The 26,429-nt window shown below is 40.2% G+C and overlaps 1 protein-coding gene across 2 annotated transcripts in view; it reads right to left on the bottom strand.

Moving 5' to 3' along the window:
* The window catches only part of pax2b (paired box 2b), a 30,025-nt gene extending 4,016 nt beyond the window's left edge, over positions 1-26,009 (bottom strand). For both annotated transcript variants that reach the window (XM_085170719.1, XM_085170720.1), the window contains exons 1-8: positions 25,394-26,009; positions 23,631-23,796; positions 22,941-23,138; positions 20,096-20,175; positions 19,885-20,004; positions 11,321-11,496; positions 8,384-8,498; positions 1,402-1,503 (exon numbers count right to left, since the gene is read on the bottom strand). In XM_085170719.1, coding sequence (XP_085026845.1) covers positions 1,402-1,503; positions 8,384-8,498; positions 11,321-11,496; positions 19,885-20,004; positions 20,096-20,175; positions 22,941-23,138; positions 23,631-23,796; positions 25,394-25,436 — 1,000 coding nt within the window. In that variant the 5' untranslated portion in view covers positions 25,437-26,009. The remainder of the gene's footprint in view (positions 1-1,401; positions 1,504-8,383; positions 8,499-11,320; positions 11,497-19,884; positions 20,005-20,095; positions 20,176-22,940; positions 23,139-23,630; positions 23,797-25,393) is intronic.
* Between the last annotated feature and the right edge of the window lie 420 nt (positions 26,010-26,429).

Below are 26,429 nucleotides of genomic sequence, written 5' to 3'. Positions count from 1 at the left end.
AGAAATGGCTTTGCTTTAACAGTGTTTTGTGCCTGTCACTAAATCTTAGTGGTTGTGTATGGGATGAATCAGTTGTAACACAAAACCACAAGCCATGGGATTAAGGTCCTCATCTTTTGCTTGGTGCCACATAGGAACAAATGGAAAGTAAAAGTATGTTTGACTTGTCTCTTTTCCACCCACATGATTTAACAGTTTTATTAGCTGAAATCAAAAAAGTAAATCTGGGCTGCGCTATTGCCCAGGGCTCCCACATCACCCTTTGTTTTTACTGCTGCTTTGGCTATTATGGCATCAAGCTTTTGAAGAAGAATATGGAAAAAAAAGAGGAGAAATGTATTTATATTGTCTCTATATTTTCAATATTTTCAAAAATAAACTACTATTTTAAAAATAATGTGCTAAATAATATAATAAATTATTTATAAATAAATAATAAAATAATCTAGCAACATAGCATTACATTTTACAAATTTTATTTTACCCACTGTTACATTAAAGCAGGGCTAGATTAAATATGGATGATACTATGTAATTTGGGTGTACCTACCCTTTAAGAAATACCCTTACCCTTTACAAAAGCATTTGTTTAGTGCTTTGAGGACTAAATTACCACTAGGTTTTATGAAATGCTCCTTTTTAGTTTACCTTTAAATCACAAAACAACAACAAATGGAAAATAAATGCAACCTCCTTGGCTGAGAATATACTAAAAAATGTCATGGTAGCCCTTTATAATGGAAGAAAAAGGAACAGTCAGAGTCTGTGATGGGGTGCCTGATTGGTAAATGATATGCTAACACAATGCACACTTGACTGATTTCCTTGTCCATGTGGTTTAATCACGTCAAAGCAAAATGCTGGCTGTGCTTTGCTGAAAACGTGTGCCTCGATGCTGGAGCTGGAGAAGCGCATAAAGCCCTGCACCAAAACTGCATCTTTGCCCTGTTCCTGGCAGTGAAACACAAACCTGACCTCCTCAGAGAGACAATGATTTGAATATTTACCGGGCTCTCATGCCTCTGCCTTTTGACCCTTAACTGTTTGCTGTGAACCTGAACTGCAGGTTAAGTAGAGGAGAGTAAAGGATATGCTCTGGAGCTCAGAGGCTGGGGAGGGCTGCTGGTGCTGTTTATCGAGGCCGCTGAGAACGGCCACCAGAGGAGATGATGAGCCAACAGAACCGGGAAGATGAGAAGAAAGAGAGTTTGACCATGCACTTCCCTTTCTTTGATCACCTACTCAGCTTGTCTGATCCAATCATATGCACACATAATATAAGAATATGTGAATCCCTTATTCTACAGGTCAATATTCATTTAAATATTATACATCTGTTTTGAGGGCAACGCCAACTGTTAAATAACCCCTAATGAAAATATAAAACACTTCATCTCTTACCAGGAACCATTCCAGCGAGCGTGGAGGTTGGGTAGCTGCCCTGGCCTGTAGGGGGAACGTGAGGGGGATACCCAGGTAAGGTTGTGTTGGCCATATCCCGACCTGCAGAGAGAAAGCAAAACAAACAGAAAGAAAACTCAGGTGTGATCTAGAAAATCTTCTGTTTAAGATTGGTGACGCTGTAACTTACAAATGAATCCTTAACACTTGAGTGAAAAGAAACATTTCTATCTTTAAAGCGAGAAGCAAAGTATTCTTTTTTTAGGCTTTGAGAATTGGAAATCTGAACTTTTTTATATTCTGCTTGAGTTTCTGCTTTCAGAGTCTGATATTATCAAACAAAATATGTAGAATCTGAATCTGCTGAGCAAATAAGTAGCTGTTCCTGCAAAATAAAGGTCGGTAAAAGCAAACTCAAGTGCGGTTAGCCACTTTCACCTCTGCTTTCAGCCTCCCATTCTCAAAAATGCAAATGTGCAATTACACAAAACAACCATTACCCCCTGTTTCTGTGGACGTCATGACTCACCACCATCACCACAAGTCAGTCAGTACAAAACTCCAGATTTCAGTTACCAGAAAGCATAAGCCTGCCTCTAATAGGTGAACTAAAAACAAACTAACAGCTGCTGCTTCCAATCAACCGAATCCTAGTCACGTATATATGTCTCCTCATTAAACAATTCAAACTTGTCTAAATATGGCAGCCTTTAGTAAACCCCAGAAATCTCCTCTCTTTTCTGTAGTAGCTGTATAGGCAGAGCACGCAGGCCCCTCCGCAGAGCGTCACCCGTCTGGCTGCAGATATTCAGCTCTGTAATTGAGAGTGACGGTTGGGCTGTCCTCGTTGGCCACAGGGACATTCGGACTACGGCACGTAACCCCATTTACCACAGTGGCTGGGGTAAGAGAGGCCCCTGCTATATTGTCAACTCTGAGGGTCACTTAGACTCAAAGGGAAAAATCATTTCCCACTGGAGCGTTAATGAGGAAGTACAGGATAAAATGCGCCATAACACCAGAGGACAACAGTTGTTCGTGTTGTTGGTGTTACAGAAAAAAAGAAAAGAAAATTATAGTCCGGCACCAGATTCAAATCCAAGTTTACTTTTTCATCTTATGAGGCAAAAAGTGTTTACTGGTAAATGCTGTTTTCCCTCAAACAATGTTTTTGAATCTGCAGCTGCACTATGCATGATTTGTCTCACTTTTAATGTCTGTGACTCTGTACCTCTAACAAAATAAGAGGATATGCAAAGCAATAACTATATAATAGAATAAAACAATCAACAACAACAACAAAGTACTACCAGTAAGCATAAGACACAGAAAACATATATACTGGATTAAAAGAATAATGGAACAAACACATTATTTGTTTATTTTGAGGATGTGGGAATGATACTTTTGGCTAATGATGTACCACTACTACAAGCTGGCAGCAATCGGCTATGCCGAGGGATGTGAGGGCAGGGACTGAAAAGGTTGGTGGTAAAACTGGCAGAAACACGGTGGCAGGCCCACAAGGCCAAGATCTGCCAGAGAGGACCAGGAGGACGAGGGTTAGGAGTAAAAGAAGCCATGGAAGCTTTGAATGGCTTCTACTTAATGCAAAGAGTGCATGGAGAGTTGAGGCTCTCTTTGTTTGTTTTTTGGTAAAATAGGAACCAATACAAAGGATTAACAGCAGCGGACACTGCTTTCATTGTTTTCTTGCTCAACTACAGTGCTGCACTTGAATATTATGTATACAACAGTATTTATTCAGTGATTAAAAGACCTGCTGGCCTGCTTTACTTAAAATATACTGTAACTCATATAATCCATGCTAACTCCTGAAAAAGACTCTTATGTATAATATTAATGTTATGATACATTTTTGTGTTGTTATTGTGAACACCAGTGGAAATTCTAACTGCAAAAAACAAACAAACAACATACACCCCAAAACAAAACAAAAATACCAATCTTAATCAAGGTTTTCAGCTCCATCATTAAATGAACCCTTAAAATGCGAATATTAATAAAAAAAAATTTTTGTCTGAAATTGTCACTCGATGACACAAATTTGCCACTCTGTTGTTCAGCAGAAAAAAGATTTATTCACAGGTTTGTTCAAAGGTACAATGTAAACCACAACGCTGTAAAATAGTACATGAAAGGCAAATATAAACTTACTTGCGAAGCAAATTTGCTCTAAAAACACTCCCCCCCCCCAAAAAAGAACATTTTCATTTGTGATCACAAATTGTCTGATAAAGAAACGATTAAATCTTATGTCCAACAACTGTTCCCTATTGTTTGCAAATCTCCACACTGATCGTTGTATTGTACGAGGGTCTGCTGAGATTTATCTTCTGCTTAAAGCGCTGAAACTCAAGGGCTGCAGAGTTAAAGAGCTTTATAGAAAAGAGTGAGGTCATGCTGGACCTTTCATTTATAATAAGAATTAGTTAGCCACAAGCCAGTGCACATAAGTCAAAGGGAGCCGTGGGAGTACTGTAGGTGGGGGGTCCAGCAGGGTTGAGGCCATTGTGTATGTGTGTGTGTGCGTGTGTGTGTGTGTAGACACTGGTAACTATTGTCTAGCTGTCTCCCTAAACAATGACACTATCTTTTCTTCATTATTATTGCAGCAGCTACAGCTTCCTCATATGTTTAATAAAAGTAAATACTCTAATCTCTTCATTAGCTTCTGAAAAATATAATCACCACAAGATCTGTTTTCGCTCGCAGTTTTAATTTATTTTCTTCAGAAATAATAGCATACTGCAGTTCAATTCGGCTTCTTTTATGCTGGATGAAGTCACGGATGCACCGTAGTCATCGACGGACACTTTATATTTTAAATAACCAAGCAAGACTAGATAACTCAGTTTTATGAAAGCTGATTTTACCAAAAGTTTGGATGAAGGAGTCATTATATTTTTCCTCTTGTGACGTTGCTTCCAATCTGGGATGTTATTGGTATATTTCTGAATTTAAAAAATGTGTCCAACTGAAACTGGAAATGAACATTATTGGGGTTGTAAATTTGCATAAAGTAAGTATAACTACATCAAAAAATAAACAAAACAAAATCACTAAACAAATAAAAAAAAAGGATTTGATTTTGTTTAGTCAATTCATCAATATTGGACCTAAAACTGATTAGGTCAATCAGATCAGTGAAACAATACTGTCAGAATAACCCTCATTGGAAACTTCAGCCTTCATTTCCTCTCCAAAAAGTGTCAATTTTGCCATAATTTTGCTTAGCGATTCGAATAAATGAATAAAAGAAGGACTTTAACATGCAAAACAGGAAAGGTTTACCCATTAATAAACAGTTAATAAAGGTGTTTTAAAGGTATGCTTGCCAAGCTTCTGTGCTGATAACCGCCTGTGCCGAATCCTGCTTTTGTATATTCCAGGATGCAGTTGGCAGTGACTGCCAGAAGCTCTGTTACTGTTGCTTTATGTCCCCTTTAAAACCCTCTTTCAGTGAGGCACCGATTCGGAGAACTCTCTGTACAGCAATGATAGCCTCATTAGCTGCTTCCTAGCCTTTGTTGTTTTTGCAACAGAGATGTGTGTCCAGATTCTCATTAAAAGATGGCTTTCTTTATATTGTCTGTTTCCTCTGACAGTCCCCTTAGATTGAACGCCAGCAAATCGAGCTATTTATTTTCCCCTGTCCTCTTTTTTTTCTCCTTTCTTTCGCTGCAAAAATCAATTCAAAGATTTTTTGGTTCGCTGTTACAAAAGCCTGTTGATTTCTGTCTTCATTTGAGAAGCAACTCGAGCTGGGAATACTGTGTTATATTTCATAAACATAGAGGATTTCTTGTGAACATATTTGACCCCCTCAAAAAAGCAAACTTTGAAGTACACAGAGTGACTGAAAACATATATTATTATAGGGTTTTATCTGAACCCACAACCAGAAACATTATGCACTAACAACTACTCAATTTCTTAAAACACAAAGGGAAAACCGGGGTGACCTTCTTGTTATTTGGCACAAGAACAAAGTCATTTGTGAATTACTCTTTTGCTTGCAAGAGTATTAAATTTACCATGACAGGGACACCTTCATGTTTGCTACAACAACAACCAAAAATCTTTGACCTCCATTTTCTAGGCTATATGCAGAATGGGGCAATTTATCACGAGCCAAAAAATCTCAGCACCCTAATTAATTACAACTAAGTAAAGAATGTTTGGAGAGCCAAATTGCTTTAATTCCCCGAACACCGGCTGAAAGTCATTCATTATCAAATGTGTGCTCAAAGGTTAGTTTGCTTTTCTGAAGATGAAATAAGCATTAATTTTGGAGCCTGCGTTTTCCCCTGTGGGAAGACACGGGAGCGATTTGTCACGAGGCCACACATCACCGATGGCAGGTTCACTGTCTGATCATTGCTCGCTGCTCACTGGACAACGGCAGGTCTTGACGCTTTCTGTGTAGTTCACCCTGAGAGCACTCGCTCAGCTAAAGTGTGGCTAGTTGTGTTTGCTGGATGAGGTTTTGTTTAATAGCAGGAAGGTATAAAAGGGGTGTACAGAAGCAGCTGCTTGAGTAGAGGTGTCATTGACACAGGGGCTTTAAGCCATTGGAGGCCTCCATTAACAGGCCCAGCAGGGAATATGTTTAAAGAGTCTTCAGTATGCGGCCAATGAGCGGAGATGTGTAAAACTCCCACTGAACGCTCATGGGAATTTTAAGAGGGCTCTTAAGTCTGAAGCAGCATCAAGAAAACAGGTGGGCTCTGGCTAATTTCAGGAAATACAGAAACGCTCTATAGAAATAGTGGACAATTGGCCGTATCAAGACCATCTCTCCATTTATTTCTCAAAATACACACAAAAAAAGTTCCGAGCTCCTCCCTCCGCTATTCACAAATTCACCCACGGCTCACACTATTTGAATTTTAAGCAGTTCGACTGAAAAAGAATAAGAAGCACTTGAGATGAAATCCATCTCTCGAAGGGAATTCATCAAAGAAATTACTTCCCATATCAACAATAGAAATTACCTCACAATATGCAATTGTCCTATCCACATATTCATGGAACCCTTTGGTGTTTTTATGGGGTAAGAGGGACTATTTAGCAGGTAATACAGCATTAATGTGGAGGAAAGGGAGAGAAAAAAAGTGTTTTAATGGAAGTGGCTTCTTGCCTCTGAATTTCGATGATGTGCACAATGCCTTTAAATCCCTTTCTTATTTGAGCCTGCTTTGCAGGTACTTTTGAGCCTTAATAGGATAAGCAGAGGACACAAAAGATTTCTATCTCTGAAGTCTTTCAGTTCACTGAGAATCCCGATCTCTGGCAATGAACACTTCATGAATCATTCATTTTTAATAGATTATGCAAATTCCAGGACATAAAATCAACAAGATCAATAACTGCAGGCATTTTAATTGGTGTTCAAAAACACATTTTTAAGCACGAACATAATCTGCAGTTCTTTCCCGCGTAAAGACACAATTAATTTGAAATTGGATCTCAGCCTAAATACTGCAGATAATTTGCCACTTTTTGCAAGGCTTAAAATTCCTCTGGTGAGCTTATCGCTGGCAAGTAAACTGTAATACTCAGCCATTAGAGAGACCACACACCTGAATATCACCTATTATCCACACACAGGCAGGCACTGGGGGGAAAACCAAGCAGAAGAGCCACTAACCAAATAGTAATTACCAAGTGGAAGTCAGAGCCATGTTTGTTCCATTAGTTTGACCTCTGTACGCTTTATTCCTGAGATCTTCCAACATGGAAGGGCGCGGAAAAAACTTATTTACTAATACAAAATCAAGTCGAGTCAGGTGCTTTCCACACACACACACACACACACACTGGAACACACAGCCATCCATACAATCCCATCTTTCTTCCTCTTAATGTCTCTTTGCACCTGTAAAGCAGTAAGGAGACCCTCTCTGCAGAGACCATCTAAAATATCCCAGGTGCCGCCTGTAGAGACAGGCCTGTTTCTATGGGGCCATCAGTGCACAAAGGACAAACACACACCTTTCTTCTCAGGAGGCCTGCCTTACAGGGGGAAATCTACCTCCCACATATTAATGAGAGAAGGGCCCTTTCTTTTCTCATAAGACTGCTTGGCTATCATTTGAGAAGGAGGGCTGCAGCAATTTTCAATCACCCTGCCCCCCCCCCCCCCCCCACGCAGAACTCGTTGCCTTTGATGGCTGCTGCATAATTATATGAATTTTAATAAAAGCTCCGTATATTAATCTCAGGCCACCGACAGTCATCGTAAACTTTCAGTAAACTTAACCTTCTTCTTGGTAATAACACTGCAACAACAAAACAATATTTCAATTAACCAGACAGTCATTAACTGTGACAAGGAGAGGAGACAACTAGGAGGGAGAAGCAGAGAGAGAGAAAGAGAGAGAGGAGGGTGAAATAAATGATCATAGTGTTAGAGTTAGGCGGCAGAAATGCCAGAGCGTATTTACCGAGGCACATTACTCGTGCTTTGAGACACACATACTATCTCCTGGAGAACAAATTGCAGGAGCAACACAGCAGCAGCCAACAAGCAGTCAGTCCTGCATGGTGGCCTTTTTTTTTTTTCCTCCCAGAGACCTTGCTCTGATACGCAGTCATAGTTCTGATGTGCTGGCACCTAAAGGTCCTTGTCCAGTAGTGACTGAACAGCTCCCCTCCCCTCCCAGTCTCTCTTATCGCCCTGCTTGCTCAGCAAAAAAAAAAAATGGAAAAAAAAAACCAAGACGGAAGACTGCTGCTAAGCTTTTTATCGCATTTTCAGCTCAGAGTGAAACGGTAAAAAAGTCTTCACACTTAACTTTTTGCTTTGCCTTTATTGTCACATATTTCATTTTGCTCTTTGTCAGTTGCACAGGCATGTTTAGCTCTGACTTTCTTGTCCTTTTACATTGTTCAAAACCCCTCAGCTGAAGCTGTGGCTCAGCAGCATAAAGGCGTACTGTATGGCACTTGATCTTACCTACAGGGTAGCTTTGCGACACGCTGGGGCCCAGGTCTGGGTTGGCGCTAGAGGATAAACTGGGTTTGCCTTCGTCCAGGCTGGAATTCAGGGCAGGAAGCGAGTACTCATTAGCCTGGGAAAAGGACAGTTGAATCATTACACAACCAAACAATACCTAGATGGAAATCCTCCTTTCTCCTCCTCCATTAAGCGTTCCACACAGGCCTGTGCGAGTATAAATTTGTATGAGAGCATTGTGTGTGTCTGTGTGTGTGTGTTCATGCTGCAGGGTGGCAGTTCAAGCATATCATGAATGTATTTTGGTATTGTCTGAGAGGAAGTGGGATTTTGAGATGAGTGAAAAGCCAAGGTGTCAGCTGGCCCTTTGTGCTTGACTGCAGTGCTACTCCTGATCAGCCAAGGGAGAAAGCAGTTCTGCTTTGTTACAGACACACCATGTGGCCTCGTTTAAGGAACACTATTCACGTTTTTTTTTTTTTTCTTTTGGAATTTTTGTTGTTTTAATTTGGAGTCTAAACCACCTTTAAATTTCATTACCTCTTATCTCTGAATACAATCACTTGTACAGCTTGTGTGTTTTGCTATCGTAAAACTGTTGAGGCTTTTCTTTTTGTTTGGGCTCAGATGTTGGCTTAAAGGGCCAGTTCACCCAAATCACGCACGAAACAAACCCTTAATCCTTCTGATATTTTGAAATGTAAACACATCTGGAGCCACCCTTTTAATGGAGACTGATGGAGATGTAACTTTTTTTAAAGGAAAAATTTGTTAAAACACTGAGGTTTGCCATTAAAGATTTTCATTATTATTGCTAATCTATCAAATATTTTAAAAAATAGATTTCCTCATTTCATTTTTCTTTTAAAAAATAATATTCTTTCAAAATAAACTTTCCTTTTAATTTTGAAAAAATAAAAATTAAAAAGATAAACAAAAAACCCCACATGAAATTAAGTCTAAAATTGATAAAAAATAGATTATTTAAATAAAAAAAGTAAAGTAAAAGTAAAATATCATTATAAATAAGTGAGGATTTTTGATGTAGAAAATATTTATTAAGCATGACTTTTGATCAAAAACTCATGGCAACACGTCTTTTCTTTACTGTGTATTATTTTAGCACTGACTTATCTGCAGAACTCACATATTTTATAGAAACATTTTTATTGTCAGCTACTGACACCAAAGCTTGTACAGGCACTGTGCTACACAAAAGCCTCCCATTCACATTCATTGCACTGGGATGGAATCCCAGGGACGTCTATCAAAAAACAAACGAACAAAAAAAAAAAAAGAAATCTAACTTGTAATTTGAGTGACCTGACTTTTTAATTAAATAAAAAACTTTCTCAATGTAAAAAAAAATACTCTTCCAGCTTCCCCTTTCTTTGTCATGTTTCCCTTTGTAAATATGCTTAAAGACACTGATGGCAGATGTTAGCAGATTTTTTTAAATGAGATGAGACTTCCGGAGTCTGAGTGTTGACAATGTTTGTCCAAAGCGCAGTGTGCGAGGCTCAGTGGGCCGCGCTCCCACAGGAGGACGCCTGTGACCCCGCTCTTGTCTGCCACTATCACAGATAAACTCTAATTGTCTGCTACAACTGTTCACTGGCACAATGTCGGATGTTTTCCTCTATTCTCGCAGGCTTCAGACGCCAAACAGACGTTTTATCATGCAGATAAAGGGCAGGAGGGGGAAAACTGAAAAGATAGGTCTGAAAAGGATGACCAAATGGCTAGCAGAAGTGTGGGAGGGGTGAATCCATTGAGTTTTGCATCTCCAGAATGGCTTTTTAATGCCTCGCTACAGAACCCAGACACTGGCTAATAGGGACACATTTTCCAGAGGAAAAAAGAAAAAAAAAAAACCATGAGGCACCCATGAAAGGGAAAACACTCTGATTAATATTGCATTAAATTAAAGCTGATTTTTCTGGACTGTTCCTGGCCTCCTTTCTTTTTTCTTACTTACTCACCCCCTTTTCCTAGTCTAACCCTTTTCCCTCTGCCTTTTAATACTCTCCCTGACGCTCTTTGTGATTGCAAGTCATTTCCAATTCGTTTTGGTATTGATCTTCCAGTAGAAATCAGTTTTGTAATTAGCTGCAAATTAGGCCCTCTTCTGGAGGTGAGGCCTGTCCCACTGATTTATCACCTGCGTAATTCGCCCCGATTGGAGAGAAATTAAAATGAACTCAATTAGGTGACTGCTTTTGCTTTATGGGTCCGACTTGTAGTTCGGTGGGAGAAATTAATAGTCTCTTGTTGTTTAATAGTATAATGAAAGTAAATAAAGGTTATCCATTGTAATAAGCCCAGAGCTTTTAATAAGCGGTGGGTTCTGGCTGTCGTTTTGGCGTGGGGGGTGGCTGTTTCCCAAATGCCTCTTAATTTTTCGAAATGAGGATGGATGGCCAGAGTGGCTTTAATATCAGGACCAGGAAAAAGGTGGAGGCTAGTGTTTCATACAACTATTTCATGGGCATGTGTTACAATAAAGGCAGCTTTTTGAGGCCGTGTCAGTCATTGCACATTAAGATATGTCATAGAATTGGAAAATAAACAACAAAGGCAAGAAACAACAGTTGAATAGTGTGGCAAAAATGAAGAAAAAAATCTAGGTATTGATTAATTTCTGTTGCTTTACTGTTATTCTCAATTACAGGGAGTACACAGAATGTGTTTTTCATCACCAAATCAATAGTATGTGGGAGTTTTCCTACTGATACATCCAGCATTATACATGCTGGGACTGTAATCCCAGGCTTTGCCATCTCAGACATTTATTTAATTAGCTTTTATTTCCAGGAAAGGGTTTGGGAATATATGTGACAGAGGTGCTTTTTCTGTGTTTGACTCAGTACTAGCATGCTCGGTTTTCAGTGCTGCAAGAAAGGAAAAGCAAAGATGGAGAGTTTCGGTGCCACTAACCTGTTCTAGTTTGACATGTTCCGTCGTAGAGAAGACGTCAGGGTACGAGGGGCGTTCAAAGACCCGGTCCAACGCTTCCAGCTGCTGCTGTGTGAAGGCATCTGCCCTCAGGTGTTTCCGTAAACTCTCCACACTACCCTGAGAATCACTGTTTGGGCCAGAACCATCTGAACCATCTACAAGAAGAAAGAGCAACATTCGAGACACTGACCCCGGGAAGCTGGCCTTTACTTCAAGCTATGCACTTTATATTCTTCTCATGTTTTTTTTTCCTGTACCTTCTCTGTGGGGGATCTGAGAAATGGAGTGCAGGTTTTTCTGTACCTTAATGGCTGTGGTGAGCCACTGGCTACATTACACAGGCTTTTCCCTGCACCCCTCCACAGTATTAACACCATCATGATCTGAAAGCCCTCTGGTAATTGATGGATTACCGTCACTTGCAAATATATACATGTTGTGGCAAGCATGTGTACTAATGAAAGCAGCAGCAAGCCCATTATAGTGCCTTTTCATTTCAGCCAGTGCATTTTTCTTCCTTCTTTCCTACCCCCCCACCCAAAACCCTACCGATGTTACTGAAATCAAGAGCAGCCTTTTTTTTTAAAGCACAATTTCCCTTTCACAATTCAATACTGCTTCCATTCTCGGTGAGCGGGTGGTTCCATTTGAAAGCAGCAGCGGAGGACAAGGGGCTGAATAAAATTGTACATTCTTGTTCAATCATCCTGCTCTCCAAACACGGGAATTTTCTCCCGACTCCTGACCTGATTACTCGTCTGTTGGGAGAAGGATGCCTCTCCCGTTGTTACTTGTGTGCAACGCTTTCAAACCTTCGCAGACCATCCTTCCATAGCGCCCTCTCTTTTTCTCTCCTCCAGCCCTTCTTAACCACCCCCCGCACACCCCCTCAGCCACCTCTCCAGGCTGCAGTGACAGTGTCTGTAGGTCTTCTTCCCCGGATCCCAGAAAGCTTCAGCTCCCTTACAAATCTGTCATTCTAAATTTGCGGCAGATTATGTTCTCCCCTCAGTGGGAGAGTGGTGATATATGATATGCAAGGCCGCTATTGATTGCCTGTTCTGGTGGCAAGAGGGAGCTGAAATGAACTTGAAATGAACATCATGCCTCAACTCATTGTGCGTATAATACTCTACTTAATCCCACATTTTTCTCTGCCATGGAATTCAATTGATCAATCATGTCTGTGTGATAGTACCATTTGGGAGGGTTATTGCCGTTCTATTCTGCTGCTTGACCTTTTTTCACCGGCTGAGGCCAGAGGATGAACCCGACTCTCCAAAGAGGAGCTGATGGAGCTATAAACAAGACCATAGGTAGGTGTGTATAAGCCAAAATTGTGCTGGCTGCAAAAATGTAAAGAAATAAAGCGTTTTGCTAACAATATCTTGTTAGCAAAACTTTCAGTCTCCAAAATAAATGCATTAAGGTTTATTTAAAAGTGCTGCAGAGATCTGACAGGCTGTATTGTTTTGTGATGGAAATATTGCCATGAGTTTCTTAGTCAGTGTCACGTTTGCATAAAAAGGCTTTTATAGAGCTGCATTGTGAGGAACTCTTATATTTTTGCTATGTGGAAGATCTGATTTGGGAGATTAACGGTTTCACTGATGCATCATTTACCTTTCAAAGAGGTAATATGAGGTAATGTGTAGAGGGTGTCTGCAAAGGAAGGACAGCAGCATCATTCATTTCAGCAACTGCCCTAAAATGAATTTATTTGTGTAATTAATTAAGTGACAAAGCAGCCACAGTAATTATAATGGTGCTGTGACAAAGGAGGAAACTGGGTAATGTATTACATAGTGTGCAAAGGAAGAAGTTTGAGGTGATTGAATTTGCTCTTTGTTTCCAGGTTTGAAACTGTGAATGTTGACATGACCGCTCGATTTACATCAAGTTAGATGAGATAATCCATTCCAGCCCTAGTATGAATATAAATTTGAGGTTTTAGTTTACAGGACATAGGTTAGCAGTAGAAAGTCTGTATATAAAAGATGGATGCAGCTCTGAAAAGTGAAGTCTAATACAGCTGAAAAAAGATTAAGTGCATTTAAAAAAACAACCCTTTGGCTCCCTTGAGCTATGACCTCATTAAATACTTTCCTAATGAGTTTGTACTTTCAATTATTAGTGCAAAGTCCTATTTAATACAACGTGACATTCATTTTGTAAAGTATGGTCCCATAAAACAGGATGTATGAGCTTACAGAGTCCTTTGTTTCTTAGTCAGATCCACTCCTTGGTACCCATGTTTCATTTTAAAAATAAAAGATGCGATGGCCAAACCAGGAGTCAACAAACAAATATGTGATGTCATGCTCAGCACAATAGCATATGAAAATCCCCCCTTATTGCCCCTCATAGTGTCACTCTATAGCAGCGGTCCCCAACCCCTGGGCCGCGGACTGGTACCGGTCCGTGAGTCGTTTGGTACCGGGCTGCGAGAGTTGAGGCTCGGGTGTGAAATGTATGGTTTTCAGGGTTTTTATCGGTTTTTAGTGTTATTTTGTTATTGTTTTTATCGTTAACTCTGTTTTCCTGGGTATTTTCACGTGTGTTATGAATAAATCTTCTTTTTTTCTAGTTTTATTTTGTTGTATTTATCCGCGACACCTTAAAGGCCGGTCCGTGAAAATACTGTCGGGCATAAACCGGTCCGTGGCGCAAAAAAGGTTGGGGACCGCTGCTCTATACCCCCCTAGAGGGGCCTATCCCCACTGGTTTAATATGTGCAATACCCAGCAAACACAAAGATACAGCTCTACTACTTGGTAAAAAGTTCAATTCATTACTTTTAGAGCATAACACAATTCATACACAAGAAAAACAAGGAAGCACCTCCCCCCAAAAAACTGCTTTCTTCCCCCTGTAGTGGCACTGTGGCACATTCAGGTGGATAATCTCACCTGCTACAGCTGCACCAAGTCACTTTATCAAACCCAGTTGTCCTCTTTGCTACCAAAGCAAATAGAGTCATTAATTACTTTCCATCAGCGAGCCTGATCCACAACACCCTGATCAATACCCCCAACCATATTTGTCATTCACCAGTGTGGAATACACTTCCCACACACAAGACAAACCATCCTGGGTCAAGCTACACACTTTTCCTCCCACTCAGTCCAATCTGCCCTCCCTGCTACTGATTCTCTTCTGACAAATCAGCAGAGGTGGTGTTTTGGTGAAGAAGACGACTCTCTTAAGACCATTCAGGAAGCTATGTAATTATGATTCTTCAAGCATAGGTTTAAGTAGTTTGGAGAATGTTTCCACCCCCAAAAAAACACCAAAGCCCCAAAAGAACATATTGTTCTTAAGTGAATTATGACTCCTGTGCATTAGGATAAAAAAAGAGTACAATTATGTCATTATAAGTGCCAACAAAATGTATTTAACACCAGACATTCCTGTTGCTGGTGAAAACTGTTTTTTTAAACCATGACTATGATTGTTCTCTCACCTTATTACCCCTGTTGCTATCATTAAAACTGATGACAAAAGTTGCTTAACCACAGCAAGGTAGTTATTTTAAGTCAAACCTAGAAAGGCCTAACTGGAAAAACTCTGGAGTGTAAGGTTTTTTGTTTATATTTACTTTTTTTCCATACTCAAGATTGGAAAAAAATGTATCTAAATTAATAATTTGATAATAATTTATATTTGACTGATTTCTGCCTCATTAGTGTAACCTCTTAACGTCCAGTTTATCACATTTGATATGTAATTTTTTGTGTTTTTGAGACTTCCATATGATCAGTGTGATCCCACCCTCAACATAAAAAATTAAATAAATTGCACAATACATTTTTAAGCAATAAAGAAATAATAAACTGTCACAAACTAAACTCACAAATTCATATTTAAAAAAAAAAAGAATTTTCTGCTACTTATTTCATGGTTCGGGGTTTAAAGAGTTAATGTGTTAGCGAGCTGAAGCCGCTGTCAATTAAATTTGACCAAGCCTGATCTACACAATACTGGAAAAACGAGATATTTTAATTTAGAAAAGTTAACTTTAACATTTTGCTTATATAGCCACACATATTGTTAAATAAAAATGCATCAGCTTGCATAAGTGCTTCAAAATCTCCTCCGAAAGTTTGACCCATCATCTGGACATTTCTAAATCTGCCCATTACGCTGCAGTGATAATAATCTCTGACCACAGTGGCTTTGTTGTTGCTTGTCTCGCTCTGTGGTCACTTATTGATCACCGCTGGCACTGAAGATATTCATCTTGACATCGGTCTGTATTAACACTCTGGTAACAAGGGAGTAGCCTCCATCAGATCAGATAACCAGCTTTATGAAGAAGCCTCCTCTCTGCAGGATTGGCACCCAGAGGTCATGACCCCTAGCAGGAGACTTAAGCCAATGCAACTCCGAGTCTGAGTGACTGGCTTCTCCGTCACAGTTGTTATTTTTGATAACAGTTATCGCAAATGAAGTGTAGACTGAGTATGAATAGCAGCTTTTCTTAGAAGAAGAGAGGGGCTTCAGAATAAAAGGTTAAGCTCTTTTGTTTAATGAAAATTGAGCTTTGAAGTTTGTGTTTGAGGCACCTTGAGGTCAGGAAAGACTGCCTTAGACGAATGAGCTTTGCCCCCTCCCAACTGTACTCCCACCCGGTCTGCTTCGTGTTTAAATAACATGTCAACATGCATACGAGTTTGTTCCCTCAACACATTCACGTATTTCACAATAATATACCTGTATAATTTCCCGCCTGATTCAATTCTTGGCTAAATGAAATCAAATTAAAACTCGTTTGCATCAAATTGGATGAACTCAGCTTCATTTTGGCTTGCTAATTGATTATTCTGATTATGTAAACATAGATGAAATACTGTCTTCTGGATGTAATATGTTTTTTTCTGTGTTACTGTAGGCACAACAAATTGTGTAGATCAGCAGAAATTAAATTTTGGTAATAAGAATTTGAGAACTTTTTTTTTGCATTATTTCACATTGTATTAGCCAAACATTGCCTGATTGATTACTTGCAAAAAAAAATGTGATTACTCCTGAGAGTTTGGGTACGTCGAATATCACCTACTGGTGGCCATTAATTTGTTGTGATGTTGCCAAGCTTTTAAAGGCTTTATTAATCTAATTCGGAGGTTACACTTCGGTGCTGACATTTTGCTGCACTCCCAGTTCCTGTGTTGATTCTTCCTCTCTCCCAAAACAGATGCTGATACACAGAGCAGGGTGTGACGGCGGCCCGCTCCATCACTCATCTCCATCCACACGCTTCAGTTCAGTCCTCATGACGCTCAGAGATGAGAAATAATTAATTCAGCAGCTACTGAAGCACAGAATCACATCCATTCTGACTGCCACTGGCTATTGTTGTTGGGTTTTGAAATATATGATGATCATCTTATCATGAAATTTCTCTCTTGGTATTTCTTTCATAAATCAAAAAAGAAAGCCAGACAAAAAGCAAGAAAAGCACACACAATGACTGAAATTAAGAATTATCTACCGGTCTGATTGTGCAATTGGCGAGTTGCTTTGAAAGGACATATGATATCACTTTAAAGGACCAGACACACTTCATGGACATGGCCTGTTATCAACACACCTCCGAGTTGTCTGCTTAAGTCAATTCAGCTCGTACACGCATTCACTAATAACATGAAAAAAACGAACAAACTCAAAAACAACACCGAAAGCAAATTTGTGCTCAAATGTTTCGACTGTTTTTACTTCACTCGGGGAGAAGCAGCTTCTCCTTTGTCTTTTCTGAAGCCCACAGTGTCAGAAGCAGTGGGGGGTTTTCGAGCAGGGATGCAGGGGTGAGGCGGGTGGTGGGGTACTTGGATGTTAATCTGTGAGGTAATAGCTTTTCTCTGCAGAATTGCGAATTCTAATATATGTCAATTTGTAAAACGTGCAGACAGCCGTGGTCACCAAAGACACCATCTCCTGGGGTCTCGCTCGTGCTCCCTCCCTCTCTCTCCCACACCCTGTCCGTCTGCAACAATGGCTGCCAAGTGTAACATGCTACTTTTAATTTGTAATAACACGTGACAATAGCAGATTAATGGCTCTTATGACACCTGTGTCCCTGAAGCTCCTCTTGCCGAGACCCAGTGTACATAACGTGTGTCACACTACATTATCTCTACATCCCGCCTGTAATGGGGGAACCTTTTTTAAGGGCACTGCTGACTTGGAAACTTAGGAGCTGTCTGCCGGCTTGGCAGAGAGCCACGGCTACTGCCTAAAACAAATACTCTGGGCTACACGGCCAATCCATTTCACCGGGGCTTGTGTTGCACACCGCCTCCCCTCCCTAACCCTTCCCCTCCTTTCCTTCTCTCTCATTTTTGTTCATGTTTTCAACCCTTGATAATGACTGCTTGTGCCATAATAATCATGAGGCTTACCAAGTTAAATAGGGCTCAGGCAAGCTACTGTGCTGTGAGGAAATTTAATCCCAGCATTAACCCAGTATACACTACTGCCTACTGAGTGAAGGAAGATATGTCTGAACAGCAAACAAGGCATTGCTGAAACACAGAGAGAAAATCTGCTTTGAACCCCAAACAACAATGAAGCGCTCTGATAACAGCAATATCTTTCTAACATCTCAGAACATCTTTGCTTTCATTGGTATATAATATGAATATGCAAATGCTACAACCACCGCTTAAATGTGATGTCAGCGGAGTCCACATCATGCATAAATGCTTTACTTTCAAAAATACACCCCTAAAATATTGCTACATGGCAATATCGGTCTCCTAAACCACAAGAGAGGACGGATTGGAGTTGCAGCTCAAATGTCAGAACATTATTCACACAGTGAATCACATTTACTCAGCTTTAGTAATTTATTACTAAAGCAAAAATCTTTGCATTCCTCATCATGCAGAGAACATGGCATAACTGTAGCGAGAGCCCTCGTGCAATGGACAGTTTAACCTACCTGCAGCAAAATCTTTTTGTTTGGTAAAGTGCACTTTAAGGGAAGACAGCAACAGGACAATTGTGTCTACAGGGTAGCATCGTATGTAATATACTATTCTTACAAACTGTGGCTTGAGGCAAGACATTGCTTTTGCAGCTGTGTGTGGCCAAAGGCCCAAGGTTTTATGTTTTGGAGAGATGAAGTATCCATGACCCTGTAGTTTCAGGTAGGCACCAGCTGGCTTTTGCGAGAGTATATAAGAACCAAAGCTCCACCGTCTCTGTCAGTACGAGCCCTACTCTGACTTAAACGCGCACAGGCACACGCATCCACGCACACACATGCAGCTTTCGTCTCTTTCTATGTAATGCTGGACGAGCACCTAAATCACAGAAATGGCAGCACATCAGGGGAATCATTTGAGACTGAATAGCCATAGAAACATGGTGCTGTCACCTGGAAGACCTCCACAAAACAGGCCAGTTCTCCTCCTCTCTCTCTCTCTCTCTCTCTCTCTCTCTCTCAGACACACACATAGACACACACATACACACACACACCTTATTCCTCTCCATGCCCTTTAATACCTCTTTGCCCTTCAGTAGCAATCTGCATAGAAATGTGTGCATTCTATCATTCAGTGACTAGACATTACACCCTGGCTAATATGAGAGGTCCTCGAACGACTGAAAATGAACCCTTGAAAATACCAGACGTTTGCATTATGCCACTGCGATTGCATCTCTTACAGGGAAAGACTTGATTATGTCATTTGCCATGTCCACGTCATGCTGGTTTTTATATCTTTGCCAGGAAATCTACCTCTGACAGGTCATTAGTCATCCCTCCCTCCCTGCACGCACATAAAACATCAATTCCACTCAATATCCCGCAAACCCCTGTGCTTCTCAACAAACGCCAGAACAAAGAAGACGCTATGTAAACTGCTGCCGCGCTCTGATTAGCTCTCATTCCAGAGCACTGCAGAAATAAGGCACTCATTCCTCACCCTGTTTGAGATAACTGCCCCTTTTCAGCAGCGACATCATCCCTCCATACCCATACACGCCTTGTAACACGAGTGCATCTGTTTAGCTATTCTCATCAGCTTCTTATGTAGTGACATTAAGGAAGCCTATTGCTTACAGAACCAATAATCTATATCGCCTCAGGCCCCCTTACATCCACTAACCTACGACTTCAGCTGCAAAACTAGAGCCACTTTTGCTCTAAAAAAAAAAAAACAAAAACCACAAGCCCTCCACAGAGCTATAGCCGCTTTCTTGACTGACCTGGGTGGTTGGCTACATCATCTTGACATGTAATTATCTAAAGCCCTTTAATCACTTCCATAAAGATTAATTGCAGGAGACAACAGCGGAGGTCGTGTCTTCAAATCAAAAGACTCCTTGGCAGGTTGACACAGCAGTGTAACAGAGTTCAGACTTAGGTGTTTTATAAGGGTCATCTACTGGAACTGAAGCAGGTTTGAATGCTGTAATTGCATGTTCAGCTCAGAGGGTTTTATAGTACAAAGCTGTAACCTCGTTTTTAAAAAGACTTTTTTTTCCCTCCTGATCTTATGTGTTCATTTTTTCTTAAAAGTAAAAATCTCACTTACCTTCATCTCTTTTCCTCTTTTCACCATTGGATCGTGGAATACCCAGAATTCCATTGATGGAATAGGATCCCGCAGGGTCGTTGGAGGCGCTAGTTACAGGTGGAGAGGCTGTGCTTGGTACTGAGAAAAAGACAGGAAAAAATCAGCAACTCCTATTTGATATACATGTATACATATATATATATAGCACACATGGGAGCTGTAATATTACCAATTGTGTGGCCTGGTGTCGACAGAGATGTTCCATCAGGAGATGGATGGAAAGGCTGCTGGACTTTTGTTCGGATGATCCTGAGCAACACCAGAAAAGCACATGTCACCTCACATATATGACACTTATCTATGCATAGAAATCAGTCATAGCAGTTACTGTGAATAAGCTATCAAATGTAACTCATACACAAGAGGGGATCTGGTCAGTGGTTCTACCTTAAAGGTGAGACTGAAGAAAAGTCTTCATTGCACTTTTGGTCTGAGTGATCTTGCAAACAAAGCATGAAATCACATCAATTCACCTCAATGATCAGCTTCACTGACTCTACCTGGCCCACACTAATCAGCACGCTCTCTCTCTCTCTCTCTGTCTCTCTCTCTCCCCCACTGTGAAGGGGGTTTCACTGGGCCGATCACAGCCCTATAGCAGCCCGCTTTGCCTCCCAGATCAAACATCTCCGCAGAACCACCAGCCCCCATGTGCCAGTGCGGATGAGGTTGTATTGATCGGGGCTTGGGGAGAAAAAGTTGGGGATTAGTCACACGGGCAAACAGATGCAAATAGAAAGCTATAAATTATATGTGACAGGAAAGCAATAGTTCCTTATTGCCTTGCACAAGCTTACGCCAGCATTAGATTCCTTTAATCTGAATGGCAACTGGGGAGAGAGGGAGCTGTCACAATAATTTGTAAACTTTAAAACTATTCATCACGTATGCCACGAGAGCCATTTAAAAGTACTAAAAAAAAAGAAGGTGGTGTGAGGACCGTAGAGCCTTTTGGATGGTGTTCTTATCGCTCATTTGTGACTATGTAGATTGGAACTCTGAATCAAATATAGTATGCTCTTTTTATTTTGGTCATCCGATATCGATGTTATGTAGGTGCCAGAAGCCTTCAGAAAAATTTATCCCACACTGTCACAAATTAAAAACAAAAACAAAAACCAAGAAAACTCCCCTCGAAGGCAAAGCTACCTAACAACAAGCCTTTGCAGAAAGCGCATATTGATGTTTTAATTTTTTTCACTTCTCCCCATAACAGTTATTCGACCCCTTGACTTGTGTGTGCTACATAAATTCAAAGACTTTATTTGGTATCCATGTTCTTGATATTGAATAAGCAATTTGGGAGAATGAATTAATGACCTGGCTGTTGCTGAAAATCCCCTGAAGAGATATTAAAATTGCTTTACTCCTGAATCAATAATATTGAACGCCATTGAAGACCTTTTTTTCTTTATGTCTAGCACCCAAGGTAGCGTTACTTGTTGGTTGTGGTGGCCCTGACGCACAGTACAACACTATCTCTGTAGCATTTAATAATGCATGCACAGGGGAGAGGTGTTTAAATCAAGCATCCCCTTTGTCACAAGTCCTGAGGTCAAACTGTCTGCCACAGAAACCCACAACTGGCCCCACTCACTCACAACCATCCAGCTGGAAAAGACTCTGGCTATGGCCTTGTTTTTTCTTTTTTCTACATAACTACTTAACTGGGAAAACCCCTTTTTCAAGTACAAAAAAAAAGATATTGTTATAGTGACTTTTAAGAACTGCTGCATCTAAGTTTGCAACTGACCGAACCACTAAGAATGTTTTCATTGTTAAAATTTCATTGTTATGTTAAAATATTTAGCCGTAGCTAAATCAAAGCAAATGCCCATAGAGTTTCATTTATATGTGTTTTTGGAGCAAGACACTGAACTCTTACATGAGTTCTACTGAAAAATATATTCAGCATTAAGCCATAATAGAAATTCAAAGTAGCTCTCATATTTGGCTGATAGAATTACACCGCTTTGTGTTCGCATTTTAATTTCCCACATAAACAAAGACACATAAGTCTCTCACCCCCCCTCACACACACAGCTTCCTTCCAAAATAGAAAGCTTTAATTGGAATTGAAAAACTTTATAGGGCTCTTTTAATGATATTAATGTACATTTTGAATTTATCACATACATGTGTCTGAGCCTCCTTAAATGGGGCTTTTTAAGCAGCCACGAAGCATGAAATGAATTTTCTTCAGCCTTTTCTCTATTTAAAAGATGTCTTGTGTGGAGCTGTCCATGCTCTCCCATCAGCTCATTAAAATGTAATGCTGATGCTGGCTCTATGGAACAGTGCCTCTTAACCAAAGTTCATCACCAGGGATCTCTGGTGGTGGTGGTGGTGGTGGTGGGAGGGGGACAGGGTAAGGAAGGGTGAGGTGGTAGTGGGGATGCCCTGAGTCTTGCTGTGACTGCCGTTTTCAAAATACAGGCTATAACTATATGCTGTTAAAAAAAAATACTTTGAAGAGATGAAAGCAATTATAGGGACAATTGTGAATGAACTAAAAATGTGATAAAAAGATGTTTGAATTTATATATATATATATTTCCGAAATAATATCTTGCTGAAAAACCCGCGTTGCTTTCTCTGTGCAGTAGCTCCAGCACATTAGATGTGCTAAAGAAAATTGGCCTTCTTTATAGCGCCACGGGATCTGGTCACCGAATATTGATCGGTTTTCATCTCGACAGATTCACTCAGTCCTGGATGTACTGCTGATTGTTGAGGGAGTTTGGCCTGAAAGATTGAATTGCACCTCTGAGACCGCAGGCAGCCTCGGCGTGCCGGGCAGCAAGAAGTTGGTCAAACAATATTCTGCAGTGGGTGGTGCGTTTAGCACAGACACACAGTGATAAATGATTTTCAATTTGCGCCCTGCCGGCCCTCTTCATTAAAGTGTTTACATCCGGCAGCCCGTCGTTTACCTAAACTACATTCACAAAGGAAAAAAAAATCCAAATTGTGTATTTATTTTGAAGTCGCTCTATAATTTCCATTTCCCCTACCTGTTAATGGATGAGACGCTGGGAACAGTGTCATTGTCGCAGATGCCCTCTGCCAGAAGTCTGTCTCTGATCTCCCAGGCAAACATGGTTGGGTTTTGTCTCTTGTAGTCTGCTATTTTTTCCACAACCTTTGGCGTGGCTACTTTGGGTTTAGACCCACCAATTACCCCTGGTTTGATGCTGCCAGTCTCGTAGTATCTGCGAAACATCGTATTTTAAATAAAAACCTGCAATAATTAAATCAATGCAAACAATAAACGGACTGTTAACCTTAAGAGTGGGCAAATCCAGTTATGTTTTGTTTAACACGAAATTGTGAAACATTTAACTTCTTTAAAAAAGAAAAAAGAAAAAACCCCAATCAGTTTTAATCGTTACCTTTAAATAAAAATAAAATAATAATTACTAGCAGGAAACCGCACGCTGTGCAAACATATAGTTCTGTTGTCAAATCCTTTTAGTGGACACTAAACTAACAAGTCATCTGACCCCTCCCAAACTAACAGACTGCTAATTATAACGGTTACTCAAAGGCAGTTTTCATTTATATTTCAAGATTATTAAAAGCAGAGCTGAGTTTAGTAGGCTATGTTCAATTCTCTCTTCCCACATTATTTTACATCTGCGTTACTTACTCTCCTGCTAGGAAAACCTGCCTGGCTGAATGCAGGGCTAAGAGTTTTCACCTACCTGCCCAGGATCTTGCTGACGCAGCCGTGGCTGACCCGCAGCTGCCTGGAGATGTCGCAGGGCCGGACGCCCTGGTGGGCCAGCTCCACTATCCGCTGTCTCACCACGTCCGGGAGGGGTCTGCCGTTCACAAACACCCCGCCGAGCTGGTTCACACCTCCGTGCCCTACGTGGGATACAACAGCAACACCACAAACAGACGTAACATTACATAAGGTCGTAATAGACAGGAAGGTCCAGGCAGGTAAGTATTTAAAAAATTCTTTTATATCAGGCAGAAAAAAATCACGGAGCAAAGGCGTGTGTAATATAAGTGAGTAGGCTGACCTACATGCATTTATTATTATCGAGAACCCTCTAATGGTGTAATTTAAAAAATATATATTTTTTTCATTAAAAAAGTATGTAGCCTCTATTTTAATTTTATGAAATTACAATGCCATATTTCTCTTTGTTTCTCAAACAGCTTCACCAAAGCGACTAAATAATAATATGTTTTCAGAATAATCGCAAAAATTGTATGATTGTTTCAACTGCTGGAGATTTAAAAGTGGACATAGTGACAGCAGAGCAAAGCAATATGTAAGATATTAAATATTTGTTTAATTTGGTCACATATTTTCACAAAATAAAAACTGACTAAAATACATTTTTTGTAATTATTATTTTGATGAATGTTGCTTGATGTATTTTCTTATATGTATATATATTTTACTCAAATTAAGTTACAAAAACCAATCTCAAACATTAACCTCTTAAAACAAACATCGTGAATTAAAATACTTTCAATAAATAAATAAATGTCGATGTGACATTCACCTACTCAACCACAAAATTATTTAGAATATGCACGTGTTTATTTCTAATATTTAAATATTATTGTACATAATCTCTCATAATGTGACATCTTCCTCCTTAAATTGTACCTGTAAGCCTCCTTCACAACGGAAATGCATGTCCCGAAATTAATTTAAAAAATAATATAAATACATTTTTGACACTCCATGAAAGTTTCACACAGTCGAAACAAAGACTTGATATTTTCTTAGCACCTCACGGCTCCTGTTGGCTATTAAGTTACGAGCTCCTTCATTCCCTTCATGCAAATTTAAATAATTGAACAAGCCTTGATTACTCATATTACATATTATTTTAGTAAACGGAGAGATTATCAATAATTCACACACATTCGCCAAATTACGAGTAAAGCACACTGTGCGTTGACTACAAAGTGCTGCACACAGAGCTTGTTGTTAGCTGGATAATTTGAGTAATAGATGTGTAATGTGTCCTGACTTATTAGGCCTACACACACGCGCGCGCCGCGCGGGAAGCTACGTGGGGATGCACGTGTAAATTACAAAGTACCTGCCAACGCATGTTCTTTGTTTACTAGTGGTTAAAAAGTTGAATTTGTGCACATTGCTGCTGTGAGCGGAGCAGCTTGGCTGTGACAATTTCAGAACATTTCGCGAGGTTCAAATTCGCGCAGACGAAAGATATAAGGTCTGAAATTCGTATTAAATGTAATATTTATTCCACTGCCAGTCTTATGATTCCTTTTGAGGCTCTGTCAGTCCGTTTATCAGATGGTAATTTTGTCTTTTTAAATGCACAAAGATGCCGGTTACGTCCCAAATTGCTATACAGACTGCTGCGAGCCGCCTTTGTGCTGGGAAGAAATATTATATATTCCCGTTATTATTTTATCCGCATGCATGCAAAAGCTGCAGTGGAAAAGAAACTCGGGTTGTGCTACTTACGGTGCATCGCTGTAAAGGGGTCTGCTTTGCAGTGAATATCCATTGGATAGCAAAGGAAAGACAGATAATCAACTGAAGTCGCCGTTTCGCCTTCCTATCAAGAATGAAAATGTGAAGAAGAAAAAAAGGTGATTCTACTCGATGGAGGGACTAAGTTTGCCCCTCCACCCCCGCTTCAGCAACCGATCTAATGGCAACTTCTTCCCCCTCAAAGTTGCCCTTCTTTTCTTTAACAGTCCCGTCCTGCAGCGGAGGTCTGGCAGGTGCAAAGCATGACCGAAGGATTGTTTCAGAAACACGACCTGTGCTCAGTTTATCGGTATTTTTTCAAAGCCTGGAGTGACCAGAGGTAATTCTCACAGCATGCCAGCGAGCAAACTGGGTCTCTTTTACAGAAACGAAACGTTCAGGTTCCAGTGTACAGGGCCCGGTATCTCCTTTAGTCCTGGTGGCTTTGATTCACACGTCAAAACGGCGAAGGGAACCTGCGCGTACGCACACACACAAGCACACACACGTCGGGGTTTCTCTTTCGCGCTGGATGCGTTAGGCTGGATCTTTGGGTTGGAAATGAAGCCTCTCTCTGTGTCTGTGGTTCTAAAAGCTGCAACCCTCCCCTCCCTCCCTCCCCCTCCCCTCTGCAGACCCCCCTTTTGCTTATATGGATGACTTGTCAGACAAAGGCAATAGATGCCAACACTTTGTGATTCGCCAACGCAAAAAACCGGGGGTCCAAATGAGGAGGTCTCTGGGTCTGTCACACCGGCAGGAAGGGGAGGGAGATAAATAAGGAGTTCCGAGTTACAAATATCAGACTTTATTAGACATTATAACGGCAGTGAATTATATGATCGCATGTTGGAAGTTTTAAATCAATGAATTAGAGCTATACATATACATATATATATATATATATATATATATATATATATATATATATATATATATATATATATATATATATATATATATATATATATATATATATTTTTTTTTTAAATGTGTGTTTTCGTCTGATTTTTTTTCCTCCCTAAAA

The sequence above is a fragment of the Neolamprologus multifasciatus genome, chromosome 8, assembly GCF_963576455.1.
Source record: "Neolamprologus multifasciatus chromosome 8, fNeoMul1.2, whole genome shotgun sequence".
In the NCBI taxonomy this organism is placed as follows: Eukaryota; Metazoa; Chordata; class Actinopteri; order Cichliformes; family Cichlidae; genus Neolamprologus; species Neolamprologus multifasciatus.
The sequence above is the reverse complement of the archived record's forward strand: the minus strand, read 5'-3'. Positions and strand labels throughout refer to the sequence as shown.